At 48.3% G+C, this 22,309-nt stretch overlaps 1 protein-coding gene across 2 annotated transcripts in view; it reads left to right on the top strand.

The window, feature by feature from the left end:
* The window catches only part of POLR2B (RNA polymerase II subunit B), a 616,839-nt gene that overhangs the window by 239,638 nt on the left and 354,892 nt on the right, over positions 1 to 22,309 (top strand). For both annotated transcript variants that reach the window (XM_069626112.1, XM_069626111.1), the window contains one exon: positions 18,994 to 19,148. In XM_069626112.1, the coding sequence (XP_069482213.1) occupies positions 18,994 to 19,148 (155 nt within the window). The remainder of the gene's footprint in view (positions 1 to 18,993; positions 19,149 to 22,309) is intronic.

Below are 22,309 nucleotides of genomic sequence, written 5' to 3'. Positions count from 1 at the left end.
GTTAAAGGATATTTGTACCGTGCACTGTCGCCACCGGAGTGGTCCCCTGGGGCTCTGTTGGCTCTGAATAAAAATGGAGGGGTGGGGGGCAGTTAGTGGGATGAGCTGGTGGAGTGATGTGCTGTTGGCGGCCTCAGTCCGGAATTCAGTTGGCTGGGCATGGGGTGTTATACTATTGGAAGATGCTGCGTGCTATTGTGCGGGTCTATGTAAGCTTTGTTTTGTTGTTGCAGTGTAGTAAAGTTTGTGCGGGTTGTTGTGTTGTAGGTTTGTGGTTGTTTGGTTAGAATTTGAGTGGTGTATGCAGCGGGTGAAATTGTAAATTGTTAGTGGGTTGGTTAATTGGCATTGCTGTCTTGAAGTGAGGCGCTAAATTTCATTTTTTTTTAATTAAGTGGGGTGTGTAGGCGTTTCCGTGTCTACGTCCAGATCAGCGGCTGTACGGCACTCGCAGTCCTTTCCCAAATGGCATCCATTCATATGTATAGCCTTGCCCAAGTTGGGTACCGGCTGCCTAAGAAGCCCCTGTTTGTATGCGGGTGTGGGCAGGTGTTTGTGCGTCCCTTGCGGTCTAGCCAAGAGAGTATTCCCTATCTATTCTAGGAGGGCAGCATCGGGAAACCCATGGTTTACTCCCTCCATGTGTTGGGGCATGCATCCTCTTATTCGGTTGCTCATTTGTGTTACCGCTCCTACCCCCTTTGGAATGTGGCAATGTTAATGCTTGCAATTATGTCCATGGGCGGCGTCTGCCGACCATGCCCCTGCTTATATCCACCGCTTAGTCAGTCTGCCAAGTGCTAACGTTCACCCAGCTTTATACAGGTATGATCTATATTAGCATGTATCGAGTGGGTGAAGGTTGTTCAGTGCAGGTTGGCTAGGGAAGTTGGATTCTCTCCAATTGGTTGTCGCTTGTGTCCTATTATACTTGGTGTCGTCTCTCTTTTTGTAGTAGGGTTGCCTTTATTCGGTTCGAGATTTATTCATTGTCGTCCTTTTCATTGTTTCCCGTTTGGTAGTTTGTTTTTTATAGTCTGAATCTGTGATGTTGAAGAGCCAGGTTTTTAGTAATTTTCTGAATTGTAGGTGGTCTTTGGTGTTTATTTCTTTTGGGATGTTCCAGGTTTTTGCGGCCAAGTGTGAGAAAGAGGAGCGCCCAAGTTTTTTCTTAAGGTATGGTTTTTCTTCCAGTTGGATTTCGTTGCTTGATCTGAGGAGTCTTGTTGGCTTGTAGATAATTTGTTTTGAAGGAATTCAGCTCCTTGTCCACTGATTGCCCTGTGTGTTATGCACATTGTTTTGAAGGTGATGCAATGTTTGACTGGGAGCCAGTGCAGTGTTTTTAGGGCTGGAGTGATGTGGTCTCTTCTGGATAGTTTAAGGAGGAGTCTGGCTGCTGCATTTTGGATCTGTTGTAGTTTATTCAGGAGGTATTCTGGTATCCCGAGGTAGAGGCTGTTTGCATAGTCGATTCTTGACCTGATTAGGGCGACGATTGAGTGTTTTGTGGGTGAAGGAGAGGAAAGGTAGGATTGCCGTGTGAAGTAGGAAGAAGCATTTCCATTCATGCTCCAAGAATAAGGGAACGACTTCTAAGGATTGGGCCTTTTGCCTAGAAAAGAGAATAAGTGTTTGAAAGTTACTTGCAAAAGAAATTGGTTGGTAACTGTAAATCTGAGAGTCAACAGTTAGTTATTACTCAACTTAGACATGTTCTGCCATTCAGAAAAGTTTAACTTCTTTCTTTCCTTGAGTTTTTCTCTGCGCGCCAAACAAGGTTTGGCCTTTGTTCATTCGCCTTTGGCAGGCTTCAGGAGTGAAGAGCGCCTCTGGCGCCTGAGTCTCTGGAGTGGGCAGGAAGTCAGAGGTGCCCGAAACTCCCTGTGCTTAATCTCCTAGGAGACCCATATGCACTCTGTGGTGATTGGCTGACTGTCCGGCAAGGACAGCCACCCTGCTGGGTGATTGGCAGCTAGGCTAAAATGAAAGGGAGAGAACTGTTTAAAAGGCTAGTCTCTTGGACTGGAAAGCATTAGACCACTGGAACAAAAGAACCGAAGAAGAGCTGGAAGAGGACGGCTGCTGCAACTCCTGGACCGTTGGTTTGCCCAGTGAAGCCCTGCTGGAGGTCCGAATTGCCAAGTTCATCTCGACAGAGAAGCCCCTTCAAGGACGACTTCTCCCTTTGAGTTGGTGGGACCAATCAACTCGTAAGCCACATGCCATTCTCAAAGCTGGTTAGGATTAACCAGGCAGAAGGACACCAGCTTGTGTGTTTGAATCTACAGCTACTGGAACTGAAGTGACTCTATTTTGTTTATTTTCTGACGATCCCGTGCTGTGCAGGAGTCCCCGAAGTCCTCCCTGTTGTCCCCACGACTGAGGCTCAGGAACAGTGAGATCTGCAGGAACTGCCCGCAACCAACAACTTAAGCTGCATTTGTTTCTTCATGCTAAGGTACTGTGCCAACCCGATTGAGAGAACGCCACTCTCGTGGTGAAAGTTCTTAAAACTTCCCAACTTGCAGGCCTAATCAGCTTGTGACCCAACATATGATTCTTTTTCGCCTAAACTACTTCTGAGAACTTTTGCAAAGACTTAACTGTTTGATACCAGAACTGCTCTTTCCTATCCAGAACACTAGCCCATTGACTTTGGCCTAGGCATATTGACTTGAATTGAACTCTTCTAGTGAACTGAAACTATTTGCACTGTCTAACAAGTGAATATGTGATCTATTCTACTTGCCTTATGCGTTTTTGCTTACTTCTAAGTAACTGAACTGCCATTTGGCTCTTATTTCAGGGGAGTTCCAACTGTCTCAAAATATTAGTTTTGTATTGAAGTGTACTGGTATATGTTTTCTAAATGATTGTGTAATAAATGAATAAGTGTTTTTATCAAGAAACCTTGAGTATAAGTGTTTACTTGAACCACTTGATTGAAGTCCTCTGTGTAATGACTTGTACTGCTCACATAGGCCTGGCTGCTCAGCACGCTACCAAAAACTGTGGTACAGACTTATACCAAAGGTTGGTTTGGCTAGCACCTGTAGTCCTAATTGTGTGTGGCAGTCCCAGAGGGTACTGTGGGCAGTTCTGCCTAACAGGGACTAGTTGCATTCAGGCATTCCTAGAGACCATGGACAGGGGAGTTTCGGGAACCTCCCAGACACACTGGAGCCAAAGGCGGGCTTAAGGGCTGAAGCCTGCCAAAGGCAAGACAAAGAAAGGGCTCAAACATGTCAAAACGCACAGAGTAAAACCTAAGAAAGACCTCACAAACAGAAAATGGCGAAAAGAGGACTGGCCCATTTTGACAAAATGGTCACCCATGGGTGCTGGAATGCAGCTGAGGGTTCAGCCTGCAGTAGAAAAGAACAATGGTAGTAAAAAGTAAACCACTGCCACCAGCCATTTAAAGTAGTGAGGGTAATATAAAAATGTTCGGATAAGGGGCTACTAGGTAACCCCCAGCACGCCTCACAAGATGGTGTGTGCTGGACCTACTAAGAGAAAAGGTAGCTAATTTCACTTTACTTTTCTTGAACTGTTATTCACACAAGAAAAGGTAGTTAAAACGTATGAGAAATCAAAAAGGCTGGGGAAGGACACTGTCGCCATACAAAAAAGCAAATGCCTATGGAGTTTGCCAGACTCCAAAAACAGTGAAAAACCAACTCCAAATCGGGTAAAATCACAAGTGAGAAAAAGGTCTCACTCCAGGGTTAAAAATAAAAAGTCCTAAATCCAGCAAAAGAGCTGGGGATCTTTAATGTGGGAGGAATGAGCACTAAAATGAAAGTTCTCCTTAACAGGCCAGTCGTCGACATGGGACCCCTCACAAGGACAACCTTCTTCGTCTAATTTTCAATGAGGACAAAAAAGATCCAGAGGGAGAGGCTTCACCCCTCCCAAGCAATGACACACTGCTACAGGTCCCCTCCCATGCCACTCCAGTAGGACGTTGCATCTCGCACTTCACCCAGACATGGGATGGAAGAATGTCAGACAAGTGGGTGTTGTGCACCGTAGCAGGCGGCTAATGCATCAAACATTTGCAAAAACCACCCAACCGCTCACCAAGACACAGGAAGATGATGCCAGAAGAGCGGCGCATACTATTGGAGGAAGTAAAGACCCTGCGGGAAAAAGACGCCACAGAGTTCGTCCCAGCAAATCAGGTGAACAAGGGTATTCATTCAACTTACTTCCTTGACCATGAAAGACCTGTCCATACACCCAGTAATAGATCTGCGCCCTGTGAACAAATGTCAAACCACAAAAGTTTTGCATGACCACGCTTCAAGAGGTAAGTCCCCTCTTACAACAGGGGATTACATGTCAACATTGGATATGAAAGATGCATACTTTCATATGTCCATGTTCCCAGCACACAGAAAATACCTGAAATTCAAAATAATGGGAGTTACTACCTGTTAAAGGTGCTACCCTTTTGGCATCACTTCCACCCCAAGAGTATTTACAAAGGTGCTTGCAGTAATGGGAGCACACCTCTGCGGAGAGTCAATCCCAGTGTACCCTTATCTGGACGACTGGCTAATCACTGGGGAGTCTCCTCAAATTTATAGACAAAAACACCCAAAGAACGATGAACCTTCTTTTCTGGTAGGCATGACTGTATGCAGTAACCTGTGGGAGACTGCACCAGCCTTGTCCTATTGGCAAAAGTTAACCCAACCTTTTGGTATAAGCATGTACAACACCAGTTGGTAGTGACTGAGCAGCCAGGCTCATCTCAAGAGGAGTCAATATGAGCTGTAGGGTTGTAACAGACTTTCACAGTGACAGTTGTTCAAAGAAACACGTGCACTCAAGATTTCTTGATTATGCAATTATTAATTTAAGTTATATAAGCCTTCTTCAGAAGGGAGCAAAACATGTAACAATTATAATATTCTACAAAACACACTGGGTATGGCACACACACTTCTTACACCCTCGGGTGACTTAAATAGCTAGGACACTGGACATTGATTTATCATTGGTACATTTAGAGCAATACTGAGTTTGGTACAACAGTTGGATATGGGAATAAAACAAATAATACATAAACGGGTAAGTAGTTTTAAAACCTTCCAATGTCAAGTAAATGTAACCCTTTCTTGGGGGGGGGGGGGGGGGAACGGTAAAGGCACAGAGTCAGAGGTAAGTCTCTCGGGGAGCCAGGACAGCCAATGTTAGTTGAGCAAAGTCTAGGGGAGCTGAACATCTTCTCTGCAGGTAAGAAAGTCTTGCACAATGTTTTTAGAAAAGTTTGTAGCAATAAGATTCACTTGAAGGGCCACAAGCTGTGAGGCTTGTGAGGGGCAAAGCTGTAAACAACTCTGCAAGGGCAACCAAGACGAGTCTCAACTGAGAACAAGTCAGGCTACACAACAAGAGCGAAGTCCTCTTAGGTTTACAGTACATTTGGTTAGAAGAAATGGTTCCAGCTGGCATCTGTTCCTGTACAGTTCTGCAGATCTGGTGTTCCTGGTTCAGTCGTGGGGACAAGAGGGAGAACGTCTGGGGACTCCTGCAATGGGAAGGTCAGCGGCAGCAATGGGCAAACTTCAATTCAGCTGCACTTTGTGGTTTCAGCTACTTGCGTCTACAGCAAATGGCAAGACTGCGGTTCTCAGATACCACTTTGGACTTTCTTCGCATCTTGGGTCCAGCACTCTGTTAAGGTGGCTGACTTGGTCAGTCCTGCTTCAGGGAAGTCCCGAGGAGCGTCCTGGCGCTCGGGTCCGACTTGAAAGCGATCCACTTGGTTTGGTGTTCCTCTCCCTGCCACTTCGGTTCCAGCAGCAGTGGAAGTAGAGCCAGCTCAGAGGATGTCCAAACAAGTTCACTTTGAGGTTGATTGGTCCCACCAACCCAAGGGGAGAAATCGTCCTTGCAGGGCTTCTCTAGTCTAAATGAATTCTGAGCTTCAGCACAGCACCAGGGCTTCACTAGGCAAAACGGTGCAGGAGTTGTGGCAGGCGTCGCTTCCAAGTTCTTCTTCGGATTCCTTCGTTCAGTGGTTGACTCTGCCTTCTATGCCAAAAAGCCTCACCTTTTTATGCAAGTTTCTTCCATTCATTCTAGCTTAGCTGTCAATCACACAGCAGGGTGACTGTCCTCCAGGACAGCCAGCCAATCAACTTTGGGTGCATTCCTGTAACCAAGGAGACTAAGCACATGGCGTTTTGGGAAGCTCCCTCACTTCCTACCCTACCAGACTCTATGCAGCCAGAGGCGGATTTCGGCACTGAAGCCCGCCAAAGACCAAAAGAACAAAGGGTCCAAACCGTGTTTGGTGCGCAGAGTAAATCTCAAGCGGGACCTTTCCAGCAAGAAATGATGGAAAAACAAGACCGGGCCATTTTGCCAAAATGGGCACCTGTGGGTGCCTTACTGCAGGTGCGAACGCAGCACGCGGTAGAAACACATAATGGTAGTAAAAAGTAAACCATTGCCACTAGCCATTAATTGTAGAAAGGGTAACATAAAAATGTCACATGAGTAACTAGACACAGGGGATACTAAGTAACCCCTCCAGCAGCCTATGGTAAGATGGTGTGGGCTGGTGTTCGGGAGAATTCTCAAAGCTGCCTATTACCTCGACCTTGGAGACCCCCAGAAACTTTGCTGGATTTTGAGGACTTTATTTTTTTAGCTGGAGAGTGAGACTTTTTCCCCACTCTCTCATATTTTAATGTGATTTTAAACGCTGTTTCTTTTTGGTTGTGTAGTATAACCAACTCCAAAGGCGGCATCTTTTACAATTGTCACAAAGCACCTTCAGTGCGGTGCCACCGGGAAGTCTTCCAGATTTCCCAAGGTTTAAATAACTTCTCTGGGATCAACTACTGTTTCCCAGAGCAGTGGAGTGAAATTTACTTCACTTAGTCCTGTAAAATTCTAGACCCGTCTTACAATAGAGTGCTGGAGGTTTTACTTAGTATCCCCTGTGTCTAGTTACTTCTCTAGCATGGGGTCTGGCATGAATTCACATGCTCATGACTGTTCCCGTCAGGCTGGGAATCCTCAGTAAAGAAAAAATCAGTTTGTTTCGTTTCTGAACTGTCTTTCTACTAGTAACCAATCACTGGTCTCTGGGTCATACTGCCCCCAGCCAATGTTTGCCCTCTAAGCCCCTCCTCTGGCAGCCATCTTCTGATTTTTACTGCACGTTCAAGTGTTGGGATCCTCGTGCTATAGCTCTCAAGCTTTTACTGCGTTTTGCTATTTTTCAAAGAGTTTACTCTTATTTTTTTCGGTCAATCGAGCCTCAAGCTCCACCGATTCTACTTCCGATCAATTGGGACCTGTTAAGGAATTTTCTACGCCCCATAACCTCCCCTCACCCCCTCCCGTGGCGAATTTGCATTGAGTTTTCGCTTCTTGGAGGATTCCGGAAGATCTTTGAGGCCAACCCCGAGTGGACATGGCCCAGGACAAACACTACGCCTGAATCCAAGCTGTTCGGATTGCAGAATGGCTTAAAGGAAGATGAGCACTCTCTGTGCCTCTAAAGCCTTCACGATGACAAATCGCACGTGAAGGACTGTTTTGTAAGAATATGTCCGAACGAACAATGAAGGATTGTCGCGTTCGACTCACCAACTGGCTGGAGGGGGAAAAGCCCAGCAGCAGGTGAGAAGAGGAAGTCCGAGCGGTCTTCTAAGACCTTTCAGGGCACTCTGGCGACGGGGGCCCAACAAAAGGCAAAGGTCCGCGGGCACCGGGAGCGCCGATGGTTCGGGCTCCTTGGCTGCCAGGCAGGGCGTGATGTCACCAACGCCATCAACTACGAGCCAATGCTCTGGCTCGTTGAAGACGAAGTCGGAGAACCCGGGTAAGCTTCGGGAGAAGCCCCAGTCGATCCCGACAGCGGCAGAGGGTGAGCGAGGCAGCGACCCTCCCCCAAGGTGCAGGCCTCGGGCCCGCCCAAAGTCACGAAGGCCCTGATTCACCCGACTAAGGCCTCGATCAAAGGAGTCGTGGCAGCCCTGGCGAAGCCTGTGGAGGCTACCCCAGTGGAGACTACTTCCGGGCCTAGAGTTTCCCTGCCACCCCGGAGGCAATCCTCTTTTCAGCCTATCGATAAGACCCTCATGAAACCCCGGGTGGAGAAAGAGGGGGTGGCACGATAGCCGTAACGGACACTGATACCACCTCTGAAGATGAGATGGTTGGCATCGCAAGGATCCTGGACAGGAAGTCCGGTCCTACGGGAGGGATCCCGATGAGGCAGACGTAGAAAGTGGCGGTGGAGCTGACGAGAAGCCGCAGATAGTGGAGGAGACTGAGGACCCTATTCCCCAGCCTTCGCAACCAGTGCCTAGGCCATAGGACAACTCTGGAGCAATATTGATGGCTATGCAGGCCCTGTGTACGGAGATAAGGACAAGGTTGCCCTTAACCCCTGCGGATCCAGCGGCGCCGGGACCATTGGGAAGCCCACCGGAGGTGAATCCATCCTCCCACGCCTCCTTTCCAGCCCACGCCTCCTTCCCCTCCACCGAGGGACGAGACGGGAACGGAGACAGCGGGGATGGACTACGACAGTGGTGACGACGGGACAGATCTCCCATCACCTCCTGCCTGGCCCCCCACCTTCCCCCGACGAAATTGGCTCTTTCCACTCCATAATCGCCAGGGCTTCGGAGCTCTTCCAACTTTGTCCCGAAGAACAGAAAAAGGAGGGTTTCCTCTACCAGCGACGGGAGGCCAAGAGGAAGACCGTCCTCTCAGTACTGTTATTAGACGACATCTGGGACGAAGGACTGTCACTACTCAAGAACCCATCCACGACGCCTGCGAAGAGGGACCGGTATGAGAAGTACTGGGCCCCAGATTCCGCCTCTATGTGCCTCAGAGCTCAGCCGTCCCCGGATTCAGTGGTCTCCGCAGCGGCCAAGAAGGCATCGGCAGGGGCGACGGGATCCACTTCCCCACCTGACGGCGAGGGGAAGAAGCTGGACACCATGGGGCGACTGGTTAACTCCTTGGCGACGACGACCATCAAAGCGGCCAACGCCTTCGCGATCGTGGCCACTACGACAGGGAGCTTTGGTTAAAGATCGCTCCCCTCCTGGATTTCCTCCCAGACAAGAGGACGGAAGCCCTTGAAATCCTGCAGGAAGGGAAGGTGAGGTGGCTTCGGACCATGCCATCACGGTGGCCACGGACATCGCTGATACCGGCTTTCGCCAGATGGGCAACAGCGTTTGCCTTTGCCGGCGGGGTTGGTTTAAGGCCACCGATTTCCGTCAGGACGTGCAGACCAGGGTACTGGACATGCTCTTCGACGGGAAAAACCTGTTCGGCGAGGCAGTGGACAAGTCACTGCAGGACATCAGGGCAGACACCGACAGCCCGGCCCTTGGGTTCTCTCCATCAGCGACGGCCGCCCTTTCGGACCTCCGTAGGCAAGTCTCAAGGTGCCTCCAAAGGATTTGGTGGCGGTTCTGCGTCGTAACGCCAAGCGGCCCATTAATCATCGCAGGAGGCCTACAGAGGCTGCAGCAAGGCTGGAGGACGTTGTCGCCATGGCCTCGGTGAAGCAGGATTGAACCGGCCACAGGATTGGGCCCCCCACCGAGGCACCCCGGTGGGAGGCTGGCTGGCAAAATTCATCAGCGTGTGGGAGTCCATAGCCCCTGATCGCTGGTTGCTGGACGCGCTGGCCCAGGGGCACACACTGGAATTTCAAATAAAGTGTCCCCGTCTACCACCTGTGGCCAGGAAGGAAAACCATGTTCCCACAGCTACTTCTGGAGTTGCAAGCAATGCTGAAAAAGGGCGAAATAGAACTCGTCCCGAAGATGCTCCGGAGTGTACTCGCGGTACTTCCTCGTCCGAAAGACCAGCGGTTGGCGACCCATCTTGGACCTTCATCGTCTAAATAAGTACATCAAGTCCCAGAAATTCCGGATGGTCACCCTCCAGCACGTGCTGGGACAGGTGGAGGAAGGTGATTTTCTATCGTCGCTGGACTTGGAGGATTCCTATTTCCACTTCCCCAGCCTCAAAGGACATCGAAAGTTCCTACAATTCATGGTCCAAGGGTGACACTATCAGTTCAAGGCCCTTCCCTTCGGACTGAAGTCGGCACCCAGGGTCTTCAAGTGCCTGGCACCAGTGGTGGCGTGGCTGCGCATGCAGGGGATCCACGTCTACCCCTACTTGGACGATTGGCTCAGCCGAGCAAAGTCAAGGGAACTCTCCTCGATCACACAGCGAAGACTGTCCAACTGCTCACGGATCTGGGATTTTCTATCAACTTCGCGAAATCCCACTTGGTACTGTCGCAAGATGCCCTGTTCCTGGGTGCCAGACTCGACACAGTGGCGCGATTTGGCTTTGCCGGCGGAGGAAATGACGAAAGCCATCCTGGGCAAGGTACAATAGCTGTTGACCATGGACATGGCCATGGTGAGGTCCATCAAGTCCCTGCTTGGCATGATGTCCTTGTGCACCTACCTCGTGCGCCAATGCAGGTTGCGGATGCGTCCACTGCAGGAGTTACTCGACGCCCGTTGGATGCAAGCGGCGGGCAGCTTCGAAGACAGGATCTCGCTCAATGACACTTTCTGCCAAGCGATCCGGTGGTAGGGTACCCACGTTCCACTAGAGGCGAGCATGGTCTTCCAGACCCCGGCACATCGGGAAACCGTGACGGCGGACGCCTCCATGGAAGGATGGGGAGCGCACACCGAAGATCTCCACGCAAGAGGCCTTTGGCTCCCAGAGGAGAGGTCGCTACACATCGTCCTGGAGCTCCGAGCCATGTTCTGGGCCCTCAGGACGTTCCTTCCGTCCCTCAAGGGCAAGGTGGTGAGGGTCTTCACTGACAACATCACCACAATGTTCTACATCAGGAAGCAGGGGGGGGCACCATATCCCCTGCCCTATCCAAGGAAGCGCACGATCTGTGACACGGCAGTGGACGCATCCGCAACCTGCATTGGCGCACGAGGTAGGTGCACAAGGACATCATGCCAAGCAGGGACTTGATGGACCTCACCATGGCCACGTCCATGGTCAACAGCTATTGTACCTTGCCCAGGATGGCTTTCGTCATTTCCTCCGCCGGCAAAGCCAAATCGCGCCACTGTGTCGAGTTTGGCACCCAGGAACAGGGCATCTTGCGACAGTACCAAGTGGGATTTCGCGAAGTTGATAGAAAATCCCAGATCCGTTCTGGATATTTATATCCCGTGTAAATAGTGGCAGAGACATTTTAACGTTAAGGTTGGTTTTGAGGTTAGTATTTCAGAGTGATCTTCGTGGTTCGTATATTTTAGGGAGTCTAGCACGGAGGCGTGCATTTCTTAGTAGTGTCAAAAGGTCACGAGGCATAGGGTGATGTGGTGCAAGCCCTATTATGTGGACGTTGGCTCATAGTGTCAAGGTTTTTTGGTGTAGGTAGGCTAAAATTTGAAAGTGGTGCTAGTAGGTAACTGATGGGCATCAAGGTGCTTAACAGTAATACTAAGGTTACCATTTTCCTTTAGCGCCATCAGGGAGAGTGATGGCTAATTCCAGGGGTGCTGGGATAGAAATGTCATTTTTAGCTGGACAATCGCCGAAGGGTAGATTCGGCTTGGGTAGAATATAATAGAGTAGGCACAGATTGACTAGGTTAGAATGCATAAATAAACATGATCAGTTAGCAAGGTATTCCTAAGGTTGGGTGAATTAGATTTGGCTAAAACGCACAGAATGGGTGCAAAACCGGCTGGAACTTAATGAGCATTAGTTTGGGCTGGTTCAAAAATGCATAAACAAGGACACATAGATTCAAATTTAGCAGTAGGAGCCAGAAAGGCACTAATTCAAAAGCATACACAAGGACACCTAGATGTGAGTTACCAACTAGGAGTAGGCAAGGTGTGGTTGTACATCAAAATGCAGAGTACACCGACAAGGTATATCTAAGGTTGGGCTCTGTTGCAAATGCTAAGTGGCATTCAAGACCATCAGTGATTAGTGTGCATGGCTAGTGCAGGTGGGGTAATGGAGGGAACTGTTCCGGGTGGCTAGATAAATTGAGAGTGCAGAGGCAGCAAGTTTAGGCAGACCTAGATTACTCATAGTCCCACAGTCTAGTGGAGTACGAACAGGGGGTATGGCTCTGGGCTCTGGTCAGCTCGGGACAGTCTCTGCGCCTGGTGAAGTTCATGAAAGGACTGTTCAGATCGTTCCCGCCAGTGAAGGCTCCGGCCCCGGCGTGGGAGCTCAACGTGGTGCTGACCAGGCTCATGGAGCCGCCATTCGAGCCTCTGCATTCGGCACCGTGAAAGTTCCTGTCGTGGAAGAGAGCGTTTCTTGTGGCCATCACCTCCGCATGATGAGTGGGAGAGATCCAGGCCCTCTCCTGTAAACCTCCATACCTGACATTCCACGAGACGAGGGTAGTGCTGAGGACGCACCCCTCCTTCATGCCCAAGGTGCCGTCGGACTTGCATCTCAATGAGCCATTGGCGTTACCCGTTTTCTTCCCGTCGCCGGCTGAGAGGACTTTGCACTCGCTGGAAGTGGCTAGAGCGCTGAAGTTCTACATAGACCGCACAAAGTCTTCGGAAGACATCACAGCTGTTTGTAAATTTTGGACCTGTGAACCAAGGGAAGGCCCTCTCGAAGGCTTCCATTTCCAGATGGCTCTCCGGCTGCATCATGCACTGTCATCGGTGGCAAACCGACCGTTGCCCGGCCATCCAATAGCCCATTCAACCAGAGCGATCGCCGCTACCACAGCGTTCTTGTCTGGTGTGCCCCTGCTGGACATCTGCAGGGCTGCTACGTGGAGGTCGACGCACACCTTCACGAGATTCTACTGCGTCGATCAGGATTCCAGGGAGGAGTCCAGAGTTGACCAGGCAGTGCTGTGCAACCCGTTCGCTTGAAGGTGAGCCTAGTGAGGAGGTAAGAGATGATTAATGTTGAGCCTTGCCACCTCCCGTGGTTGTGCATGTGTGTATGCTATGTATTGTATTCATGAGCATGTGAATCCATGCCAGACCCCATGCTGGAGAAGGAACAAGTTGCTTACCTGTAACTGTTCTCCAGCATGGGTCTGGCATGAATTCACATGCCAACCCTCCCTCCTACCCTTCTCCGGTTCTTCTTGGTCCTACTGCCACTTTACGTGCTACCAAATCTGAAGATGGCTGCCAGAAGGGCTTAGGTAGAGGGCAGTCATTGGCTGGGGGCAGTATGACCCAGAGACCAGTGATTGGTTACTAGTAGAAAGACAGTTCAGAAACTAAACTGTAACTGATTTTTCTCTTTATCGAGGATTCCCAGCCTGACGACGGGGAATATTCATTAGCATGTGAATCCATGCCACACCCATGCTGGAGAACAGTTAGAGGTAAGTAACTTGTTCCTCATGTAGCATTTATGTTACCCTTTCCTCTCAAAGGCTGGTGGCAGTGGTTTTACAATGAACTACCATGATTTACCCCGACCGTGAACTGTTCGCAGCTCCGGTAACGTTAAATCGCAGGAGGCATGTTTTTCAAAATGGCACTGAGCCTACTTTGTCAAAAAGGTCCCCTGTCTTATTGCCATTTCTTTGTGGAAAGGTCCTTCGAGTTTTTCTATGCGCACCAAACCAGGTTTGTTCTTTGTTCATTCGCCTTTGGCAGGCTTCAGGAGTGAAACCCGTCTCTGGCGCCAGAGTGTCTGTGGTAGGCAGGAAGTGAGGGAATTTCCCGAAACTCCCTGTGATTAGTCTCCTAGGAGATCCGAATGCACTCTGTGGTGATTGGCTGGCTGACTGTCCGGTAAGGACAGCCACATTGCTGGGTGAGTGACGGCTAGGCTGGAATGAATGGGAGAGAACTGAATAAAAGGCGAGTCCTTTGGCTTGGAAGGCAGAGTCGACCACTGGACGAAGGAACTGAAGAGCTTTAAGAGGACGGCTGCTGCAACTCTTGGACCGTTGGTTTGCCCGGTGAAGCCCTGCTGCAGGTCGGAATCGCCAAGTTTGCATCGGCAGAGAAGCCCTGCAAAGGACGACTTCTCCCTTTCAGTTGGTGGGACCAATGCACTCCAAGGTAAGCCACCTGGACACCCATCTCGGAGCTGGTTGATTTTCCTCATAGTTGCTGCAGGAAACCGTAGAGCCAGGGAAAGGGACACCAGATTTTGTGCGTTGCTTGTAAGCTGGCCTAAAGCTTTTGAATGATCCTCCAGACTCCCACGAAGCAGGACAGACCAAGCCTGACACCCCTCAGTTGAGTGCTGACCTCAGATGTGAGGAAAGTCCACCTTGACAGTCAGGAACCACGCTTATTTTTATTTGCTGTACCAACATGAACTGAAACACGAAACAGCCACTGAAAGGAACATTTGCCGGTTGCCAGCTTTGACTGCAAATACAGTGCAGGAATCCCCCCGACGTCCTCCCTCTTGTCCCCACAACTGAAGCCCAGAAACAGTGAGATCTGCAGAGCTGTACAGGAACAGAAGTCTTCAGCTGCATCTATTCCTTCTTTACTAAGGTACTGTAAAGCTAGCCTAAGAGAACTTGGCTCTTACTGTGGAAGTGCTTGTAACTTCTGCTACTCACAAGTCTAATCGGCTTGTGGCCCTACATTTGGTTCTTTTGATCAAAGACTCCTAAGAACTTGGGCAAATACTTTTCTATTTACTTACTTGAAGTGCTGCATCTTATACAAAGACTTTTGCCCATTGACTTTGGCTTAGCTTATTGAATTGAATGACTCTTCTAAGAGCTATCTGAAAGTATTTGCCCTGCTTATGAGTATTTGTAATTTCTTGTGTTCTAATAACCTTTGCCTTTTACAAACTATTGAGTATTCTGTATGCCAACAGTAAAGTATTAATGTCCCCAGCACCCTTGTTACTGAAGTCACCTGTGGTGTAGGTTGTGTCTGTGGGCCATCCCAAAAGGGCTTTGTCTGATTCAGAAACTCAGTGTACAGTATGGAAGTATATTTGTGTTACTATTCTATTGCTTCCTTTCTGAAGGCTGTATAACTGACTTATTAATTGTTTATGCAACAAACTTTGACTGTAAGAGTTTATTTGAACACATGTAACTGTATCTTTGTAACTCCTACTGCTCACATTTCCCCCTCTTGAGATAAGCCTGGCTACAATGTACACTGAGACCATGGCTGCGATATTAACTGGGGATCACTTCATTAACTGGTCAATATAACTGGCGCCTTTGTGCTCTTTTTCGCAAATGTCTAGTCTCTACAAAAAATGACATAATTCTCACAACACTGTCAATGTATATGTTGTCTTCGCAACACAAATTTGTTCAGGAATGGACTAAATATATCTTTGGCATCCTGGCTACAGCTGATGTAACAATTTATGTCCTCATTATGAATCCTGACAGAGTCAAGGCTAAGGTTTATATGATCGACTGGATTGAAACAAGAGCTTTGTGTCTTGCGTATAAGCATTTTGACAGCTGCTGGTTTGGTGTTAAAAAGTAGAGAGAGACAGAAATGTACTCGTATAAGTCACCCTCACCAATGGTCAGAAGTGCGATATTGCGATTATGCATTAATTTGTGGCCCACACGAGATGTGTTGGCGGATCGGAGAATTATCAAACATCAAGATAATTATTTCTGTTATTGCTCTAAGTTGTTGAAAGAGACATTAGAACATGTGATTGTGGAGTGTACAGCTCTTATGGTGTTAAGAAAGACATGCTTTTTCATCTAGAATTTATTGGAAATATGATCCCAGAAAATAGATGGAAAATGATTCCATCAACTCCGGTAACAAGTATTGGCATTGCCACATCGAATTTTCTTAGTGCATTGAATTTGAATGAGTAAGCAGAAACAGTTGCCTTTGTCTGCTCTTTGAATCAGGGAGTCCTATATAGGAAACTTCACTAGTTCAAAGAAATGGAGTACAAACTTCCACACCATTGTATCCCTTCTCATTATGAGATGGGGGCCCATCAAGGTGGTATTCTGATAAGACATGAATTATGCGTTACAGCATTAAAATATACATGTATATGTTCAAGTGATACCTAACTTGATCTTGATTTGAATTCACCCTTGGATGATATGATGGCAGTGTACAAGGATACATGGATGACATTTGTTTTGTATAGTTGTGAATTTATAACTATTGTGTTATGATGTAATTGATTAATTTTAACTTGATTGATTTTAAGTTTTGTAATGAATAATTGAAAGGTTGAGTATCAGCTAAATAAAACATAAATGAATTATTAATTGTTTATACAAGAAACCTGAGTGTAAGTTTATTTGAATACCTGTAACTGTGAATCTTTGTAACTCCAATACAGCTCACATTTCCCCTCTTGAGATAAGCCTGGCTGCTCATCACGCTACCAAAACTGTGTAGTACAAGCTTATACCAAAGGTTGGGTTGCCTATACCTGTAGTCCTAGTTGCCTGTAGTGTTCCCATAGGGTACTGCATACAAACTTTGCATAACAGCTGAGTCTAGAAAGTTAAGTGTAAGTAAAGTCAATTTCACTTCACTGCTCTTGGAAACAGTAAAGGTATGTCAACCTTTGGGAAATCTAAGACTTCCCTGTGCCACTGCACTGAAGGTGCTGTGTCACAATGTAAAGATGATGCCTATGCAGTTTGTACGACTCCAAAGTCCAAAAGAAAGACAGTCCAAATTGGAGAAAAATAAATGAGTGTGAAATAGGTCTCTCTCTCTCCAGGCTAGAAATTAAAGTCCTAAAGTCCAGCAAAAGAGCTGGGGATCTCTAAGGTAGAAGGGAATTAGCACATTTCTGATAATTCTCCCTAACCATATCCTTTTGGGATGCTACACAGACAATTCCTACACCCTGGGGTGACTTCAATAACTAGTACACTGGACATTAATATATCACTGGCACATTTAGAGCAATACTGAGTTTGTTGTCAAAAAGGAAGGAAACAATGGCTAACCAGTTTCTCAAACAGGTAAGCACTTTTGAACCCCCTCCCCCGCAAGCAACTCTGCAAAGGGCAGCCAATGCATGTCTCAACTGAGAACAAGCAAGCTACACAACATGAGGTAAGTACCCCTTCGTTCACAGTACCTTTGGTCTGAAGAAATGCTTCCAGCTGGCTTCTGTTCCTGTTGTAGTTCTGCAGATCCTGTTGTTCCTGGGCCTCAGTCGTGGGGACAAGAGGGAGGTTGTCTGGCGACTCCTGCACTACGATTCGAAGGTCGGCGGCAGCAATGGGCAAAGTTCAGATCAGCAGCATTTCGCGGTTTCAGCTTCTCGCGAATAGCACCACCGCGGTTTTCGGATACCTTCTGGGCTTTCCTTGCTTCTGGGGTCCAGCACTCTGTTTTGGATGCTCATGCTTTGTTAGCCCTGCTTCAAGGTTGTACGGAGGATCTTTCTGGAGCTCGGGTCCGACTTAAAATCGATACTCTATTCTGGTGTTTCTCTCCCTGGCACTCTGTTCCTGCAGCAGCAAATGGAACTACAGCCAGTAACAAGAGGATTTCCAGATGAGTTAGTCTTGGGGTTGATTGGTCCCACCAACCCAAGAGGAGAAGTCGTCCTTTGCAGGGTTTCTCTAGTCGAGGCGGATTCGGAGCTTTGGCACTGCTGCATGTCTTCGATGGGCGAACAAATGATCCAGGAGTTGAAGCAAGCTTCTCTTTCAAGTTCTTCGGATTCCTTCGTCCAGTGGTCGACTCTGCCTTTGTGGCAAAAGATCTTGCCTTTTATGCAGGTTTCTCCCATTCATTCTAGCCTAGCTGTCAATCACACAGCAGGGTGACTGTCCTCCAGGACAGCCAGCCAATCACCTTTGGGTGCATTCCTGTCACCAAGTAGACTAAGCACAGGGAGTTTCGGGCACTTCCCTCCCTCGCTTCCTGCCCTGCCAGACACGCTGGAGGCAGAGGCGGGTTTGAGCCCTGAAGCCAGCTAAAAACAAAACTAACAAATGGACCAAACCTGGTCTGGCGCGCACAGTAAATCTCATGAAGGACCTTTCCAACAAGAAATGGAGAAAAAAGACTGGGGCCATTCTGGTAAAATGGGCAGACATGGGTGCTATACTGCAGCTGCAATTGCAGCCCGCTGTAAAAACACACAATGGTAGTAAAAAAGTAAGCCACTGCTACCACCCATTAATTGTAGAAAGGTTAACATAAAAAATGGTACGTGGGAACTAGACACGGGGATATAAAGTAACCCCTGCAGCACTCTATGGAAGATGGTGTGTTGGGTCTACAAAGTTACAAAATGTAAGTACAATTTCACTTCACTGCTGTTGGAAACAGTAGTTTGACCAAGAGGAAGGTATGTAAATCTTTGGGAAATCTGAGAGACCTCCCTGTGCCACTGCACTGGAGGTGCTGTGTGTCACATTGTAAAGATGTCGTCTATGGAGTTTGTCAGACTCGCGTCAAAGTGTTCAAATTAATTAAAAATACATGAGTGGGGGGGAAAAGGTCTTGCTCTCTCCAAGTTAGAAATTAAGTCCTGAAGTCCAGCAAAAAGAGCTGGGGGTCTCTAAGGTAGAAGGGTACTAGCACATTTCTGAGAATTCTCCCTAACAGGAAGCCCAAAGCTCTCCCAGCAACAGTGTGCAGAAAGTGCTGGGTGCTGCAAAAGTCAGATGCCATAAGACTTTGAGGAAAGTTTTTCTCCAAGAAAGAGGTATAAAAAGAAATAAAAGTATCCCAAAAGATGGGGTAATAGAGTGTGAAAAAAAAAGGTTCCCACTTACTCCGATGAAGACCAAAAATCCTAAAGTCCTCGGGCCTCATGTGGAGGAGTTTGTGCATATAAATGAAAATTTACCCTAACATGTTGAAGTCTGCATTTACCTTCTACCATTTGAGCTTGACGGTGCTTGTGCCTTACACAGAGGAACTATATTTGTTCATGCTACATGTGAAGTGCAGAATCCTATCACAATATTCTTGTGCGAATATCTACTTTTAGCATGCACATTTTGTTTAAAAATGTTCTAATTTTATGCTCATCTTGCTCTAGGTGTCTATGATCAGAGACATTAGAGAACGGGAAATTCGTATTTATACTGATGCAGGTCGCATTTGTAGGCCACTTTTGATAGTGGAAAAGCAAAAGTTGCTTTTGAAGAGACGGCACATCGACCAGTTAAAGGAGCGAGAGTATAACAACTACAGGTAAGCATTTTTGCGTTATCGACTCTTTACCATGTGTTAAAAATCTACACACTTGAATATCTACTGTTTTGTAGTACATGCTGTTAGGTAGAATTCAAATTTCTGTTTTAATTCCCTCCAACCTCAGAAACCCCCAGCTATTTTGCTGGACTTTAGGACTTTTAATTACTAACCTGGAGAGTGAGCCCTTTTCCTCACACTCCTATTTTTATTGTGATTTTGACCCTGTTTCTTTTAACTTTGGAGTCTGACAAACTACATGGGCATCTTTTACATTGTGACACATGGCACCTTCAGTGCAGTAGCACTGGGAAGTCTTTCAGACTTCCCAAAGGTTTATATTCCTTCTCTTGGATAAACTACTGTTTCCAAGAGCAGTGAAGCGAAATTGACTTTACTTACATTTGGTAATTTTCTAGACCCACGATAGGGTGCTGGAGGGGTTACTTGGTATCCCCTTTGTCTAGTTTCTCATGTAACATTTTTGTTAACCTTTCTACAATTAATACAATTAATGGCTGTTAGCGGTTTACTTTTTACTACCATCATGTGTTTTTACCACAGGCTGCGTTTGCAGCCACGGTAAGGCACCCATGGGTGCCCATTTCGTCAAAATGGCCCCGGTCTTCTTCTCCCCCCCCCCCCCCCCCCATTTGTTGTTGGAAAGGTCCTCCTTGAGATTTACTCTGCATGCCAAACCAGGTTTGGTCCCTTTGTTTGTTTTTGTCGTTGGCAGGCTTCACGAGTTTACCCGCCTGTATGTCTGGCAGGGGCAGGAGGTGACGGCGTTTCCCGAAACTCCCTGTGCTTTATCCCCTTCCTCCTGTGTGATTGGCAGCTAGGTTTGAATGAATGGGAGAAACCTGCATAAAAGGCAAGGCTTTTTGGCTTGGAAGGGAGAGTCGACCACTAGAAGAAGGAAGCTGAAGAGACGCCTGCTGCAACCCGTGGACCGTTGGTTTGCCCGGTGAAGCACTGCTGCTGCTGTGCTGAAGCTCTGAATTCGCCTCAACTAGAGAAGCCCTGCAAGGACGTCTCCTCCCTTTTGAGTTAGTGGGACCAATCGACTCCAAAGTAAGCCCGTCTGGACATCCTCTCGAAGCTGGTTGCATTTCCACTGCTGCTGCTGGAACAGAAGAGCCAGTGAGAGGAACACCAGATTGTGTGCTATGCTTTTAAGTCGGACATGAGCGCTAGGAAGATCCTCTGGACTTCCCTGATGCAGGACTGACCAAGCCTGAGCCATCTAAACCTAGTGCTGGACCGCAGGAGCAAGGGGAGACCACAAGATGTCCAAGAACCGCAGTGGTGCTATTTGCTGTCAATGCGAGGAGCTGAAACAGTAGACTGCTGAATTGTAGTTTGCCCATTGCTACCGTTGACCTTCCCATTGCAGAGCAGGAGTCCCCCGACATCCTCCCTCTTGTCTCCACGACTGAGGCTCAGGAAAACAGGATCTGCAGAGCTGTACAGGAACAGAAGCCAGCTGTAACAATTTTCTTCTAACCAGAGGTACTGTATGAGATGCTGGAAATGCATTGGAGGGACAGGGCCTCGATGCCCTTTATTATTTCTTTACCATGTATGTTCTGTCTTGTTTTCCGCGCAGGAATTCATGTGGGATTCCTGGCGGTGCGGCTCTTCCCCTTTTTAGTTGTGGTGAACAGATCCTTGGGATACCCTTATGGCACCCATGGGTGGGAGTACTGCCCTGTACTCCTAGTGTATGTTTTTGGGCACCTGTGTGTGGCCCACAGAGCAGGTTACGGGCTGATGGAAGCTCCGTGCTGAATTGGCAGGTGCCCTGCGCATCCTCCATTTTGGAATGCCCTGTCATTGAAACAGTGGATTCCTGATGGGAAACAAGATGGCCCCTGTGGCCTCTTGCTTTCTATCGCCTGTTACCTTACTTTTCCCAAAGTCCCGGGAAGCCCTGACTCTGTCCCTTCCCCCTGACTGGCTGTTGGGTGGAAGTTCCATATATGGTGTTGTGGGGAAGTTCAGGCCACACTGGCTGGAGCCTTGCCAATGCCTGTATGTTGTGGGTACGCCCGTGGGGGAGCAACCTGGATGAATGGAGTGTGACACGAATAAGCATTCTGTGTTATAGGTGTCTAGTATCTAGTGTGTGGCACAATGACTGAGACAGACCTGCCTGAAACTGGTATGAATGCAGTGTGTAGTGCTGAATGGCAGAGTACTTGTCTGAATCCACATTCTGTGTTGTGAGTGTCTGGATGTAGAAGAATGGCCTGAATGTGCTGTGAGCCTGATTGGCTGCCTGTCTGCCCTTCTGAATGATTGGTTGCCTGAGCGTGACCCTGCAGAGAGAATGGGAGATCAACAGTAGATCTGTGGGCCTCACTGATGGAAATTGTTCAGAAGCTGAAGTTGATATTTGATGCTTACACTCAAAGCCGAGCCAGAAGAAGGTGAACCACTGTTCACTTCGTTATAATCTGAAAGCTGCTGTGCCTTCAAGAACGGATCCAAGAGGACCTGGCTAGGAGACCTCTTCCCGAGCTAAGAGGGACCATCGTGCACCAGCTGATCTTTGGCAAAGCTCCCTGGTAGACAGACCTACGGAAGGCTGCAAACCGGAGAAGGGGACCGCCGAGGAGAACGAAGAGAAGCACCAGACAGCCGTCCACCGTCGCCGACCGGAGCCGCAGTGCTCACTTTGTCTAAGAACATTTTGTTCCAAGGACTCCCTTGTTCTTGACTGTTGACCGCTTTCGTCCTGCCGGAGAAAGTCAAGGCTGCCGCCGACCAAGGAGAATCCGCCGGTGGTTTTCCCGCCACCCAAAGACCTCGGACGCTGACAAAGCTACTAACAGCCAGCCGTGGTCCCGTCCGGTCCGCCGACGACCCGACGCCCTTGCTGGGCCAAAGTTCTTCATTGACTCTTTGCGGCAACAAATGCTCGTCGTCGAGGTGCACTGCATGCCTCCGCTTGCAGCACCTTTTTCGGCCGATCGTCAACTAGCACCGCAAGAACCGAAGCTGCTACCGCAACAGTGTTCACCGAATCTCGACGACCCGCGGCTCCTGCCTTAAAGGGAGTGCGCTCAAGGAGGGCCTGTCGACGACTCACTGAAGAACTCTACGAAACCAGGTACTTGGGGCAGTAGAAATTTTATAGAAGGGGAGAAGACTCTAAC

The sequence above is a fragment of the Ambystoma mexicanum genome, chromosome 6p, assembly GCF_040938575.1.
Source record: "Ambystoma mexicanum isolate Mex_15411 chromosome 6p, UKY_AmexF1_1, whole genome shotgun sequence".
NCBI lineage: Eukaryota > Metazoa > Chordata > Amphibia > Caudata > Ambystomatidae > Ambystoma > Ambystoma mexicanum.
This window is presented reverse-complemented; position numbering and strand designations above follow the sequence as displayed.